Source organism: Narcine bancroftii, chromosome 7, assembly GCF_036971445.1.
Source record: "Narcine bancroftii isolate sNarBan1 chromosome 7, sNarBan1.hap1, whole genome shotgun sequence".
NCBI classification, from domain to species: domain Eukaryota; kingdom Metazoa; phylum Chordata; class Chondrichthyes; order Torpediniformes; family Narcinidae; genus Narcine; species Narcine bancroftii.
This window is the reverse complement of record NC_091475.1, coordinates 165,212,559-165,227,898: the sequence shown is the minus strand read 5'-3', so window position 1 is coordinate 165,227,898 and position 15,340 is coordinate 165,212,559. Positions and strand designations below refer to the sequence as shown.

Genomic DNA, 15,340 nt, shown 5'->3' with positions numbered 1-15,340 from the left:
TTCCTCACTTCTGGCTGTATTTCTGGTGAGTGCGTGATGTGTCTTTCAACACGTCATTGCACAGGTGGGATACCCCTTAAATTGCCAGGTTGGCAATTTAATGGGTCGATCCCCTACAATTTAAAAGGTGCTTTCAGCACCTTTGCCCCAGTAATCACACCCGGGTCCCAGAGGGCTACCCAGGTACTGCAATTTAAAAGGGCTATTGACTTCTCAGGTTTCTCACTCCCTATCCCTGACTCTTTTCCTCTAGTTCCCCACACCTTGACTCTCTCTCACTTTCTTTCCCTACCCCAGCTCAGCTTTTTTTTCTCCAGCCCTCCTTTGCATCCACCAATGGCCTCTTAGCTGTTGGCTTATGCTCCTCCCTCTGCTCCTTCTTCTCTCCTCCCCCTACCTTTTTATTCAGGCACCTGCCTGCTTTTTGCTCTTACCCGGACAAAGGGCCAAAATGTTGGTTAAATATCCCTCCTACGGACGCTGCAGGCTCTGCTGAGTTTCTTTTGTGCATTTACTTGCATTAATTTCATTTCATGTGGGAATCTGCATCAACCTGAAAACCCAGCTGATTTGGAGAATACTCACTTTGGGTACAAATCTTTTGGATCAACTCTCCATTGTGCAATACATTGGTTCATCCAAATTTTCTCAAACTTATTCTATTGCAAGTTAGTCGGAGTATTATTTCTTCAATTATTACCCATGATGCACAAAAGGAAGATTTTTTTCACTTTTTTGATTTAGACCTGCACCTGTCGAATGAATTGCCCGCATTACCTGGAGCATGTATTTTCTCAGATGGGAACCTCAACAGGCCTTCCCTGATAATAAGAGGCAGGATTGGCTTGGCAGCTAATGACGGCCTGCTTCCAAGTATTCTTCAACATTCAAAATCAAGCAGCTACACCTTGGCAGCATTAAAATGCTATTAAAGCATTTTCAATTATTACTTTATCAGAAAATAATTTAAACACTAAAACCCCCAGAATTAAACCAAAGAGGAATTAACTTCCACTCACCATCTCTCCACTGTCATTTCTTCCCATTAAGTTGTCTTAGGAGAGCTGGGTAGAATTCCAGACTCCCAGGATATGAGAAGTCTGTGCTTCAACAGTGGAATCTGTCACTGCAGCACGGATATTCCACTTAACTGCACTGAAAGGCTAGTCTTTACCCAGTGTTTTGGAATCCTTAACTTTCACCCGGTTAAGGAGCAAATGAAAGAAAATCCACATGAATTTGTCAAATTTTAAAAAGATTGATTTCAGATTTATTGTCAGAGTACATACATGACATCACATACAACCCTGAGATTTTCTTTTCTGCAGGCGACCACTTATTGGTAGTGCAAAAAAAAAATGTACACAGCATAAACAAATAAAGAACTCTAAACAGATAATGGATGTAAGCAAACTGACTGCAATACAGAGAATTAAAGAAAATCAATAAAGTGCTCAAGTAAGAGTCCTCAAATGAGTCCCTGATTGAGTTTGTTATTGAGGAGTCTGATGGTGGAGGGGTAGCAGCTGTTCCTGAAACTGGTAGTGCGAGTCTTGTGGCACCTATACCTCTTTCCTCATGGTAGCAGTGAGTACAGTTGTGATGGGTGGTGTGGATCTTTGATGATTGCAGTTGCTCTCCGACGGCAGCGTTCCCTGTAGATGTTCTTGATAGTGGGGAGGGTTTCACCTGTGATGTCCTGGGATGTGTCCACTATCTTTTGGAGGGCTCTACACTCAAGGGTATTGGTGTCTCCATTACCAGACCGTGATGCAGCAGGTTAGCACACTTTCCACCACACTTCTGTAGAAATTTGCCAGAATTTTTGGTGTCATACCAAACTTCCACAAACTTCTGAGGAAGTAGAGGCACTTTCTTCATGATTCCATTAGTGTGTTGGGTCCAGGAAAGTTCCTCTGAGATAATGACGTGGTCTGGACGTGAGGAGATCTATGTTCCAATTACACAATGGGGTGTTGAGTCTCAGGTCTTGGAGTTTGCTGATCTGTTTTGAGGGGATGATGGTGTTCAATGCCAAAATGCAGCCAATATAGAGCCTCCTGATATATGCATCTTTACTGTCCAGGTGTTTCAGGGCTTTGTGTAGAGCCAGTGAGTCTATGGCATGTGCCATAAACTTGTTATGACAGCCAAACTGGAATGTATCCATGTCACTGATCAGGCAGGAGCTGATATGCTTCAACACCAGCCTTTCACTTCATCATTGTTGATGATACTCGGCTAGATACTCCATCTGGACCAGTTGCTTTCCTCTGAATCATTCTCCTGAAGGCAGCGTGCATGACACCCTCAGAGACAGACAGGATAGGATCATCAGGGGACATGGTGGTTTGGTTCTTTGATGTTACTGAGGTCAAATCAGGCATAGAAAACATTGAGTTCCTCTGCGAATGAAGCTTTGCTGCCTGCTTCTGCACCAGATTTGGTTTTGTAGGAGGTTATGGTATTTAGGCCCTGTCACAGATGTCTTTTGTTGTTTCCATTTTCATCTGAAATCTCCAGTTTGCCCAAGAGATAGCTTTTTGCAGGTCATACGTGCTCCTTCTGTATTGATCTGGATCTCCGGACTTAAATACCTGTGATCTGGCTCTCAGCAGGTTCTGAATTTCATTGTTCATCCAGGGCTTCTGGTTGGAGAAAACCTTGAATGATTTTGGGGCAGTTGTTTAGTATACAATTTGGTAAAACTTATGATTTATCAGTCATCATGTTTTGACAGTTCTAGCACTCATGAAAATAACTACCGATAAGTACAAAATTCTGCCTGGCCCACAATAAAAAGGATCTCAGGGTTGTATCTGATGGCAAGTCAAGTTTATTGCCATCTGATTGAACAAGTACCACCCGACAGAACAGTTTTCACTGGTCCTCGGTGCAAAACATGCAGATATACAACCAAACATAACACTCATACATACAAATAAATCATATGCAGGACAAATATTTTATCCATACAAGTAAATAAATATTGTTTTGTATATACGAAAATCTCATCTGGTTAAGAGTGAGTAGTTCCTTTGGTCGTTCAGCATTCTCACTGCCCGTGGTGGTGGTTCTGATACTCTTGTATCTCTTCCCCGACAGGAGCAGCTGGAAGATAATATGTGCAGGGTGGAAGGGGTCCTCAATGATTTTGCTCACAGTCTTCAGACAACGATGCTGGTAGATTATATCGATGGAGGGAGGGAGACTGCAGTGATCCGCCGATCAGAGTAGGTGCATGACTCAAGATGTCATGCCTGAACTTTAAAAACTGTTCAATGTTTACAATAATGGCCATAAAATTACATTAAAAGTAGTGAACTTTTATAGATTATTTTCTAAGGTAGATGGGAATGTTTTCAGAACATTGACCAAGCATGAATATAGTGCCAACTATATTAACCTGTGTAGGGAAAATAAACACATAAAATCTAAAGATTAAAATCATTTATTGAAAATGTAGCATTTATTTTTACCACTCATACAAAAATTACTCACATCTAACACAATATTAATTTCTGCTACACATCACCAAAATGACACAATTTACAGATCTAGTTGTCATATTCTGAAGGTAACAGGTTTGGTAATCGGTTCTTTTTTTGAAAGACATTTTAGCCCAATTGAGAGTCCTAACTGGCAACATTGTGTGAGCCAATGAAATGGAAGTAAGACTGAGGGGATGACTCCCAGTGAAAAGATAATTCACCAGTAAATAAATGGAATTTTCTCAGGAAACGGGTAAAAAGGAAGCACATTTCAGCAACTTCAGTCATTAAAACCAGAATAAATTTTACAGAAAAATGTAGGTTTGTGTATATTTATACAGAAATCATCTTCATGCTAACTGGCTGGCAATGTCTTATTATACTTACTTTAGTTTAATCCTGCAGGAGAACACTTCTCTGTTGCCAATGGCGATGACACAATTAATTCAGAACATGATAAAATCATTGCATATATATTGATGATGTTGAAGATTAATAAAATATACATCAATTTGAGCCTCCCCTAAATAAAGTTCACACAAAGAATTGAATGATTCTGTAAATGTCAAATAGTCAGGCACCAGAATAACTTAGAGCAATATATTTCCCCAGAAGTGATCCCCACTCTGTAGTCCCTCGAATGTTGACTATCAGCCAGATTTCACTATTTTTCAGCAATTAAACATTTCATTTTCAAATGGATTCAGCATTTTCCCAGAGTTTGGTTCTCATGATATTGTATAGTTTCTTGGTGATGTTCAAAAACAGGAACAATTCCTGCACACTTCACACTAGTTTTCATTCTTTAATTTCTGAGACACTATCTACTGGACTCCCTTTTGGATCCCAACCCAGGAGGTGAATCCTGGATGTCAGCGGCTGCTCAATAACACACTAACCTCAATAACAAAGCTCCAGATGGAAGACGATTTGAAAACAAGTTAATCTAGCCTTTTAGTGCAACACTGAGAAAAAGCTACACTGTCTTTTGCACAAGTTGTTGAGCTGAGATGTGTCGGTACTCTTGAATGATTTGAAAGAATGGGGACATCTCCAGATACCTCATCATTACTCAACCAGCAAAAATCATTGTCAAAAATATTATCAGATTATTTATCTCACTGCCATTTGTGGGAATTTACTGGGGCATATTGGCTCCTGTTCTAACTTACATAAATGAGTTTACTTCAACTGTACTATTGTAGAGTGTTTTGTGATATGCTGAGTTCATGGAAGAAACACGATCAATCTAGGTTCTTCCTTTAGAGAGTACAAAGGTTTTGTATAATTATCTTCTCAGCAATATGACTCCTGATCTGACAGATGGTTGGAATCCAGTGCTGAGCAAAATAGATTTAGGAGATAATTCTACTCAGATAGTTTCTTAAATCCTCAAAACTACATCAAATACAGTTGCATGTAGAGTTTTACATTTGCTGGCTTTTAGAGATGTTTATATCTTTAATGTAATAGAGTGAACAAGTGTGCTCATAAGCACCATTTATAGATGTTTTTTAAATAATTACTGGGAGGTCCATTCCACTTCAAGTCCCAGTTGCACCATCTCTGATCATGTACCTGACAACACTGGAATACAGAAGAAGCACATCTCACTTTTAATCACATGTTGCAACAGAATCAGCTGTATAAAGTAGTAGATGTGGCATGAATGAAATTTTACATGTTGCTCCATGGGTTTGATTCTAGTCGAGATCTTCTGGTGCAGTTGGCTTTGCTACAAATCTATTTTCAGTATCAACTTAATTTGTCTTAGCATGTTATTGCACTATATCTGCTTTGACACGAATCAACAAACTTTCTGAGAGGATAAGGGTTATTATTAACAGACATTGCTGATAGTCTGTGTTTCTGTAAGATAAGGCACATTGATGAGGCACACTTAGGGGTAGTTGTTGTGGCATATCTGAGGTGAGAGTGTTTAATGCCAATTCTGAGAAAGTGAAATGAGAAGGCATGTGACATTCTACCACTATCAGGCCTCCTGAAGAACACATCACAATAATTCAATATTAAAAAAAAATACATACCAGAGGAACTACTTACCTAAAAGGCACTTAATCATAACATAATCAAATCTTTCATTTGTACTTTACTTTGAGCTTCTTATTAATTAACCATTATGTTCAAAATGTTTCTTTTATCTGGGTCTAAGTAACAAGATGGCAAACTAATTCAACATGTGGGAAGTACATTGGGATACAATGTCATCATGTTCTATATAAATGGAGGTCTTTCATTTCTACATCAATTCTTAATCAGTATTTCTTCAAAAGGACACTAACACCAGAAAAACATTTCCACAGAGAAATGGTTATTTGTATATGGTGCTGCTGTATTATATGTATTGATATAAATCCAGAAACTGCAGACAGGAAAGCACATCATTTGTACAGGGCTTCAATGTACTTAGGGCATTTTCTAATGTTCACATGCCTGTGAAAACATTGCAATTTTATCAGACATGAAAAAATCTTATAAACTTAATTTAAAATTTGTATTGACAACATAATGCTGTTTGACAAACCAATAGAGAGCAACAAGTTTACATTTCCAAAAAAAAAAGGGAATCATGTAAAAAGTGCTAGTTCTCATTGGATTTATTCTAATGCATGCTCATGTTTCCACACTTCACAATAGGAACAACAATTTCTATTCTTCTTCTTGGGCTTTTGTTTGCAACATAAAACGATTAAGCAGTAAATTCTGGAAACTGAGTTCAAATGGAAAAATAGAATATAAAATTAACAAAAGCTAGAATGTTGCTCTTTAAATAATAGGACATTAAAAATAATATCAAATTTTACACCCACTTTTCATGCAATTATATGCAGATCTAATAATTTATTCAGAAATTGTGCATAAAGTGATGTACCACATGTGACATGCTAGATGACATTTTCTATTAAAAGTAATCATTGGAACCTTTCACAAACAGAAAGTTAAATCAAAAAATCCACTGTGGCACAGAATATATAAATTGTACTGTAGTACAAAATTGCTTAGTATGGGATGTATTCTAGTAGTTTACTGAACCAAAATTGGTCAGATGATCTTTTTAAAAATAGTATTAATAGTGCGCCATCATTTCAATTTTTCGATTGCCATTTACAAGAGGCTTGTTTGCATGGCTAAATCATAAATATAAACAAAACACCTTCCCTGGAATATTAGGACTGGCAGATTTTATGGCCAAGTAATATGTTGAATCTTTCTCTTTGGCTCTGAAGATCTTAACTCCCCCTGTAGGCAAAAACAAAATATTATTTGCAATACTTATGCAATCAGTGCATAACGTTGATAATGTTCTCAAATTAAACTTTCACTGGAAACAAAAGACATTTAAAATAACCAAACTCTTTGTGTTTTTAAAATCATCCAATGTTTTCCAAATACGCTCTCAAATTCTTTTATATTTGGCCCACCAAACCTACATCAGTTCCCAGATTTATCCCATTCATTTCCCCACTTAATTCCCTGTATTACACAACCTTGTTCACATGGCCCATCAACTTCTGCCCACACCCACAATTCGAATGCCACATGTTTGCACAAGTCATTTTTAGTAGCCAATCCCCAATCAGCAGGCCTTTGGGAGATGGGAGGAGACTGAGGTACCTCGGGGAAACCTGTGAGCTCACAGTGTGAATATGTAAATTCTATAAAGATTGCATGAGTGAACTCTCTGCATTTATGCCACCATGCTGCTCCCCCTTAGAACAATAAGATTGTTTAGATTATTTTATTAATACATCATAAAGTGCCAATTAGCAGTACAGCAAGCAGTACCGAGGCCTCGGAGCTCCAGTAACATGAGATCAATCCTGACTTCCAGTGCTGTCTGTGTGGACTCCTCCTATTCTCCTCATTAGCTCATTGGGTTTCCCTGGGTGTCCAATTTCCAACCACATCCCAAAGATGTGTGGGTTGATTGGCTAATTGGTCCCACAGTGTACGAGAGTGATCAGAGAGATGGGGTGGGGGGGGTGGGTGCAGTGGAGGTAGTAGTGTGGAATGTGGGAGGGCAAAATAGGACTACAATTTTGTATGATTCCAGACTCTTTTTAATAGGACAAGGTGAATAATATCTATTTTTTTTTTGTTTATTGTCTCTTTTTAATTCAATTAAATATATTATTGTAGTTTTATTTTTTTAAAAAGTACCTGTTCAGCTGCAGCAAGCAAATATTTTGGTGCATATGTACATTCTACAAATATATAAGACAATTAACACATTATCAGCACAGATCTGGTGTGTTAAAGGACCTGATTTGTGTTCTGAAGCCAGACCTTGAATGTGAATAAAGTAACATTTTCAATGCTGCAGTGAAATATCTTGAATACCAGCATTGTCTGCTCATTTTGTTTACCTGAGATGGTCCACGTAGATGCTGAACATGATGCCAAATTAAACTACATTTCTGCTGCTAGCACATGATACATATCTATCAATTCCATTAATAGTCACATCTGTACATCATTTTAGAAATAATTCTGGGGAGCTCAATAAAACCAAAGTAATCACTCATTTGAACAAATGCTTCCTTCCACTTGCAGTAATGCTGGTAATCTGGAATAAAGATGTAGGTTTCATGTTCATCTCTATCAAATACGTTGTCAAGTCGGAAATAACAAACCATAATCTCCATAATATCACTACGATAAGATGAAAGGTCTTGTTAACATTTTCATTCATACACAACAATAACATGTAAAGTGCAGGAAGTATTGTACTTCCAGATCCTTGAAACAGTAATAGAATCCCATATGGAAAAAAATACAGAAAAGCTAGTTTCGGAACTTATTCTCATCACAGGGAAAAAGTATGAACAATGGATTGGTAAGCATTCCACTATGGTGGAATGGCTTTTTTCATGATCCCTGCATTACACAAGTGGGCTGCCCTAAATTCATTTCATTGTATAACGGCAGTGTTATGTTGTACTATTGCTTCAAAATTTAGCAACAACGACTTCAATGGAACAAGGTTTTGAAGTAAAACATGTTCCTGCTACAATGTAACATATGTGACTGGTAATTTTTGTGCATTTTCTTGCTGTTCATCATAAGGCACTTAAAGGTGGCCAATTGCCCCGCATGTAAAGCCGCACGTTTAGGCAATATGCGGCTGTTTTGAGGCCACCTGATTGTGCAGGAGGCGCTCTTGGGGCGAGCTACGTAACCCTCCTCCAAGAGGAATAATCAGCTCAGCAGCTCCCCCAGCCACCTGAATGCAGCTGGCTGAAAGCGGATGTTAAAGGGTCAGGCTGCTGATCACAGCTGGCACTGGGCAGGTGCTGGAGTGTGCTCAGAACCGCATCCTGTGCAGCTGTGTCTTTCAGGTCGCTTTAAACGCTGCCACCTGAACGGCAATTTAAGGGGCCGCTTCTTCTTCTTCAGGCGCATTCTTAGCCTGAAAAAGCCTACAGAGATAAAACTTTATCTGAACTTGCACAATAACAAGGGTGGAATGAAGAATGTTTTAAGAATCCCAACATATTTTATTTTCCAATCTTAGGAGAAGCAAGTCATGGCAAAATTCTTTGAGGACAATAGATAGATATTTCACCCAAGGGTCATCCATTTTCCTTTTAAAGTCTTGATCTTCAGTGACAAATCTTGGAAGTACTAAAGAGAATAAAGAAAATGCTAATATAGGTGCAAGTGGAAATAGAACCACAAATACAGTGCAATTGAATGAAGGGAGACCTAATTATAAGTTTAACATTTTTTTTTTAGATTGTTTAAGCTTATTTATCACAAAATATCTTGAACAGTGTGAAAGTTCTACGAGCAGACCAACAGGCTATCTCCAGCATTATATACAGACGTGTACAGAGAACAATTTACAGAGTATAGGATTATAATGAAAAAGAAGATTAATTAGCACCAAGCAAGGGCAACGTAACAACACTGTTATGGGGTTCATTCAGGAGCCTGATGCCTGCAGGCGTGCAACTGTCCTTAAACCTGCTGTTAAATACTTCTTCTCGGTGGAAAGAGCGAGGAGACAGCATGTTCTGGGTAAGTTTAACATTGATAATGGATTTTAAGATGGGCAATTTTCTAAAAAGCATGATTTCCATACTAGAGAATCAAATGATACAGGAAAAAACATTATAGGTGCATAAGATATAGATTTTCTGAGTTATTCTGAAATTATGCTATTGAATTGAAAAATATAGGTCATATTATTTAAAATAAATGAGAAATCAAGAAACTACATGCTACTTCTAACATCATAGGGGAAAAAAAAAACTGTCAAATCTATTAGCAGGAACAGGATGAATAAACCTTGTGCTCAGCTTGTCCCAAGAATCAGGTGGATTAACTAATATGATTTGTGTCTGTTAAGCCTACGGAACATTATGTCAAAGTTGTTAACATGGTAGATAAAGGAATGAATATGGGTTTAACAAAAGGGAATTGAAGGCATTTGATAAGGTTCTATTGAAATGATGTGCAAAACTGAAAGTGCACTAAATTGGAAATAAGTTGTAATGTGGGCTGGTAATTCATTAGGAGATTATAATAGCAACATTTTCTGGTTGGCAGAATATGACAATGTTGAGGAGAGAAGTGGACATTAGGCTGACAGGTGATATTGGCATTCGGTGGGGGGGGGGGGGGGGCAAATGAAATGAAATTCGAAAATGTTTTTCAAGAAAATGCATGTGAAACCCTCAGCATTACAAACATTCAGAGACAGATCTTCAGCACCCGGTGGAATCAGAAAAAAAAACAGTAAATTGGACCTGAAGTTGGACAGTCAAGCAATTTTGATAAGATGGAAAGAGAGCATAGAACCAACACATATGCAATGCTTACAGGATGTTATGTCTTGCTTGAGTTTGGAAAAAAAATAGATATAATGTTAAAGGGATCAAGGTTGAATTTGACAAGATATGGGGATCATACATGGACTATCATCATAATTTTATTTACTCAGGCAAAGGTGTTCTGGGGGTTTTCCATCTGATGTCTTAATTCTTTACAATTAATTTGCTGGTGACCATGTTTAGTGGGAGGGGTTAGATTAGTATGGTTTTTTTTCTTCATTTTTCTTTTGTTCTTATTTTTGTTTTTTAACTAGAAGAGATTGGACTATTTAGATAATCACAATGTATATCTCAATATTAGAATACAAAGTGAAATTATCATAAGGATACTTCACTTTTTTTTGAGAATTACATAAAACAATGTATAATTTTTTTTGAATATATTTTTTACATAAATATACCTAGTAAACTCTCCAATATCAAAGCCTATATATAATATATATTTATTCAAAATTTTCTTACAAGAAAATGAATAAAACAACTTCTCCCCTTTTACAATATAAATCCACACACCATCAGGGCTTACATTATGTTGACCATAAAAAAAATTCTATATGGGAAGTCACTTGCATTTATACTGCAGCAGCATCGATTATTGTCCTTTTTATTATTGTAGTTATAATTACAATTACAATTGGGCCCCTATATGATCCAAATATGACTGCCATATCTTGATAAATATGTCATATTTGTTCTTTAAGTTGGATGTAATTTTTTCCATAGGTATGCAACTATTCATCTCAGCAGTCCATCATGCTATATGTAGAGAGGAGTCGGATTTCCAAGTAATTGCAATACATTTCTTAACCACTGCTAAGGCTATTTTAACAAATGAAATTTGGAATTAATTAATTTATTGCTTATTTCAGTAAAGTTACCCAAAGAATAAAGCTCTGGGTCACCCGTGAAGGCCACCCCTGTTATGCTTGTTAATATGTCACTAATATCCTGCCAGAAAGGACTCATCTTCACACACCTCCACGCAGCATGTAAAAAGGTTCCTATTTTTATCTCACACCAAAAACACATCCCTGATATTTTAGAGTTTGATTTATGCAACTTCTGTGGTGTGAGATACAATTGGTTTATAAAATTATATTGCACTCTTCTGTATCTTGCATTTATAATTGATGTCATGCTATCCAAACACCAATCAGACCAACATCTTAATGCAACACCTCGATCTGACTCCCATCTCTCTCTCTCGATCTCTGTAAACCTGGTTTTGCACTTTCACTCTGGAGAGCATAGTACATCTGGGTTATAAATTTAGGTGTATTTCCCAGCCAAATCGTTTATTCCATCTCACTAATTTCAGGTCCCCATTTTTCTCCTAGGAACAATCTTAGCTGGAGAAAACAAAAGGATAACCCATTAGCTACTCCATATTTATTTCTTAATTGTTCAAAAGACATAAGAGATCCCTCTATATCAATCATCAATATATATCTTATTCCTTTATCATACCATATTTTGTTACCCTGATTCATAGACGGCAACACATTTTTACATAATGATCTTCTTAATGATATACCTGCCCTTTTTTTTTCCAATACATTCATTTATTTCTTGCCATATTCTAATCATATGCATTAATATAGGGTTATCCATCTTTTTTGTTATTAACAATATTCCACTTCATTATCCCCTCTTTTATTGAATTCAATCCCATTTGGATCAATGATAAAAATCTTGCTTGTTCTGATAAATAATAAAATCCAGGAGCCTAAATCCTCCCAGTTTATAATCGCATTCTCGGGACTTTGTTATTCCATAGGAATTCCCTTATATAATTATTTAGTAATTTAAAGACATTTTTAGCTAGTGCAATAGGCAACAATTAAAAAAGACCCAGTAATCTTTGCATCATCCTCATTTTAATATAATTTACTCTTCCTACTAAAGTAACCATAAGACCACATAACAAGTACAGCACACAAACAGGCCAGTTTTGCCCTTCTAGTCCCTGTCAAACTCCTAGTCCCAATGACCTGCACGCAGTCCAAAACCTTCCATACCTCTCTTGTCCATATACCTATCCAACTTTTCCTCAAATATTAAAATTGAGCCCACATCTACTACTTTGGCTGAAACCTCATTCCACACTCCCACCACCCTCTGAATGAAGAAGTTCCCCCTCATGTTTTCCCTATACTTTCCCTTCTTCAATCTCAATCCATGTCCTCGTTTGAATTTCCCCCACTCTCAATGAAAAAAGCCTATCCACATTTCCTCTATTTGTCCCCTCATAATGTTAAATACCTCTATCAAATCACCCCTACACTCCAGGGAATAAAGCTCTAGCCTGTTTAACTTTTCCCTGTAACTCAAACACTGAAACCCAGGCAATATTCTTGTAAATCTTCTCTGCACTCTCTCTATTTTGTTAATATCCTTCCTATAATTCAGTGACCAAAACTCCACACAATATAGGGCCTTACCAATGCCCTATACAACTTCAATGTGGCATCCCAACTCCAGTATTCAATCATCTGATTTATGAAGGCCAACATACCAAAAGCTTTCTTCACCACCCTATCTACATGTAACTCTAGATTCAGGGAATTGTGTAGCAGAATTCTCAAATCCCTTTGTTCTACCCCATTCCTCAATTGTCTACTATTTTACCTTTGCTGACTATTCTCACCAAAATGTAGCACCTCACACTTATCAGTATTAAACTCCATCTGCCACCTTTTAGCCCACTCTTCTAACTGGCCTATATCCATCTGCAAGCTTTGAAAAACTTCCTCACTGTCCTCAACACCACCAATCATAGTATCATTTGCATACTTACTAATCCAATTTACCACCCTATCATACAGATCATTAAGATATATATGACAAACAATGGACCCAGTACCAATTCCTGAGGCACTCCATTAGTCACCAACCTCCAATTGGACACACAATTTTCCACCACCACTCTCTGGCATCTCCCATCCAACCATTGTTGAATTCATTTAACTACTTTAACATTAATACCTAATGATTGATCCTAACTAACCTCTTATGCAGAATCTGGTCAAAGGCCTTACAGAAATCCATATAGACAACATCCACAGCCTTCCCTTCATCAATCTTCTTAGTAACCTCCTTGAAAAATTCGTTAAACATGATCTACTATGCACAAAACCATGTTGACTACTCCTAATCAGTCCCTGTCTATCCAAATAATTGTATATTCCATCTCTAAGAGCACACTTCATTAATTTACCTACCACCGATGTCAGACTCGCAGGCCTAGAATTACTCATTTACGTCTACAGCCTTTTTAAACAGTGGAACAACTTAAGCTACCCTCCAATTCTCTGGCACCTCCTGGTGGCTAATGACATTTTAAATATTTATTTTAGAGCCCCTGCTGTTTCTACACTAACTTTCCTCAAGGTCCTAGGGAATATCTTGTCAGGACCCAAAGATTTATCCTTTATTCTCTTTAAAATAGCCAGTATTACTTTCTACTAATCTGTATATTTTCCATGATCTCACTAGTTTTCCTAACTTCACCTGACTCAATATTCCTTTCCATAGTGAATACTGAAGAAAATGAACATTTAAAATTTCCCCCATCTCCTTTGACTCCTCACATAGCCTACCTCTCTGATCCTCAAGGATCAATTTTATCCCTCATTATTCTTTTACTTTTAATGTACCTGTAGAAACCCCTTTGGATTTATTTTAACCTTGCCTTCCAAAGGAGCCTCATATCTCCTTTTAGTCTTTCTAATTTTTTTTTTTTGCACTCTTTATATTCTTTAAGTATCTAATTTATTCCCTGCTGTCTATACCTATTGTACACATCCCTCTTCCTCTGAACCAAATTCCCAATATCCCTTGAAAACCAAGGCTCCCTATATTTTCTAACCTTTCCTTAATGCTCACAGAGACATACCGACCCTGTACTCTCAAAATTTTCCCATTTATCTGTTGCGTCCTTTTGCATCTCCTTGAAATTAGCCTTATTCCAATTTAGAAACTCAACCTTAGGCCCAGCCCTATCCTTCTCCATAATTAACCTAAAACTAACAGTATTATGATCACTAGACCCAAAGTGTTCCCCAAAACAAACCTCTGTTACTTGACCTATCTCGTTCCCTAATAGGAGATCCAATACTGCACCCTCTCTAGTCGGTTCTTCTATGTATTGATTTTAGAAAACTTTTCTCAACGCATTTGACAAACTCCAACCCATCCAGCCCTTTACAGTATGGGCGTCAATGTGTGGAAAGTTAAAATCTCCTACAATCACTATCTTATCTATATACATATGTTAACTCATTACAAATTTGCTCCTATAATTCCCTCTGTCTATTAGTGGGTCTATAATATACCCCCATTAGTATTTTCATGCCTTTCCCATTCTTCACTTCCACCCAAATAACCTCACTGGATGAGCCCTCCAATCTAACCCGTCACAGCACCACTATAATGTTTTCTCTACAAAATGGAACTCCTCTACCTTTTATCTCCCTGTTCTATCATGTCAAAAGCAACAGAATCCTGGAACATTTAGCTGCCAATCATGCCCCTCCTGCAATCAAGTTTCACTAATGGCTACAATATCATATTTCCATGTGTCAATCTATGCTCTAAGCTCATCCACCTTACTTCCCATGCTCCTTGCATTGAAATACACTTGTGAAAATGTCCCCCACATTCACTCCTTTGATAACCATGTGCTTTTACTACCCCCTCTCCTTCATTAATTTTAACAATCGGATTCCTTTCTCCCTTCAAATCTAGTTGTCCTACCCTAATCCGTACTCTAATTCTGATTTCCACCCCCCTGCCAAACTAGTTTAAACCCTGCCCAACAGACCTGCCTGCCAGGACATTGGCCCCCCCCTCCAGTTCAGATGCACCCCATCCTTTTTTGTCGAGGCCAGACCTTCCCCAGAGGAGTTCCCAATGATCCACAAATCTGAACCCCTGCTCCCTGCACCAAGTAACCTGCAAGTCTTTCCATTTCTATAAATCTTTCTCTATTTT

At 37.6% G+C, this 15,340-nt stretch overlaps 1 protein-coding gene across 1 annotated transcript in view; it reads right to left on the bottom strand.

Annotated features, from left to right (window-relative positions):
• Positions 1-3,433: 3,433 nt before the first annotated feature.
• Positions 3,434-15,340, bottom strand: part of c7h2orf49 (chromosome 7 C2orf49 homolog) — a 30,989-nt gene continuing 19,082 nt past the window's right edge. The window contains exon 4 of the mRNA XM_069891121.1: positions 3,434-6,752. Coding sequence (XP_069747222.1) covers positions 6,696-6,752 — 57 coding nt within the window. The 3' untranslated portion in view covers positions 3,434-6,695. The remainder of the gene's footprint in view (positions 6,753-15,340) is intronic.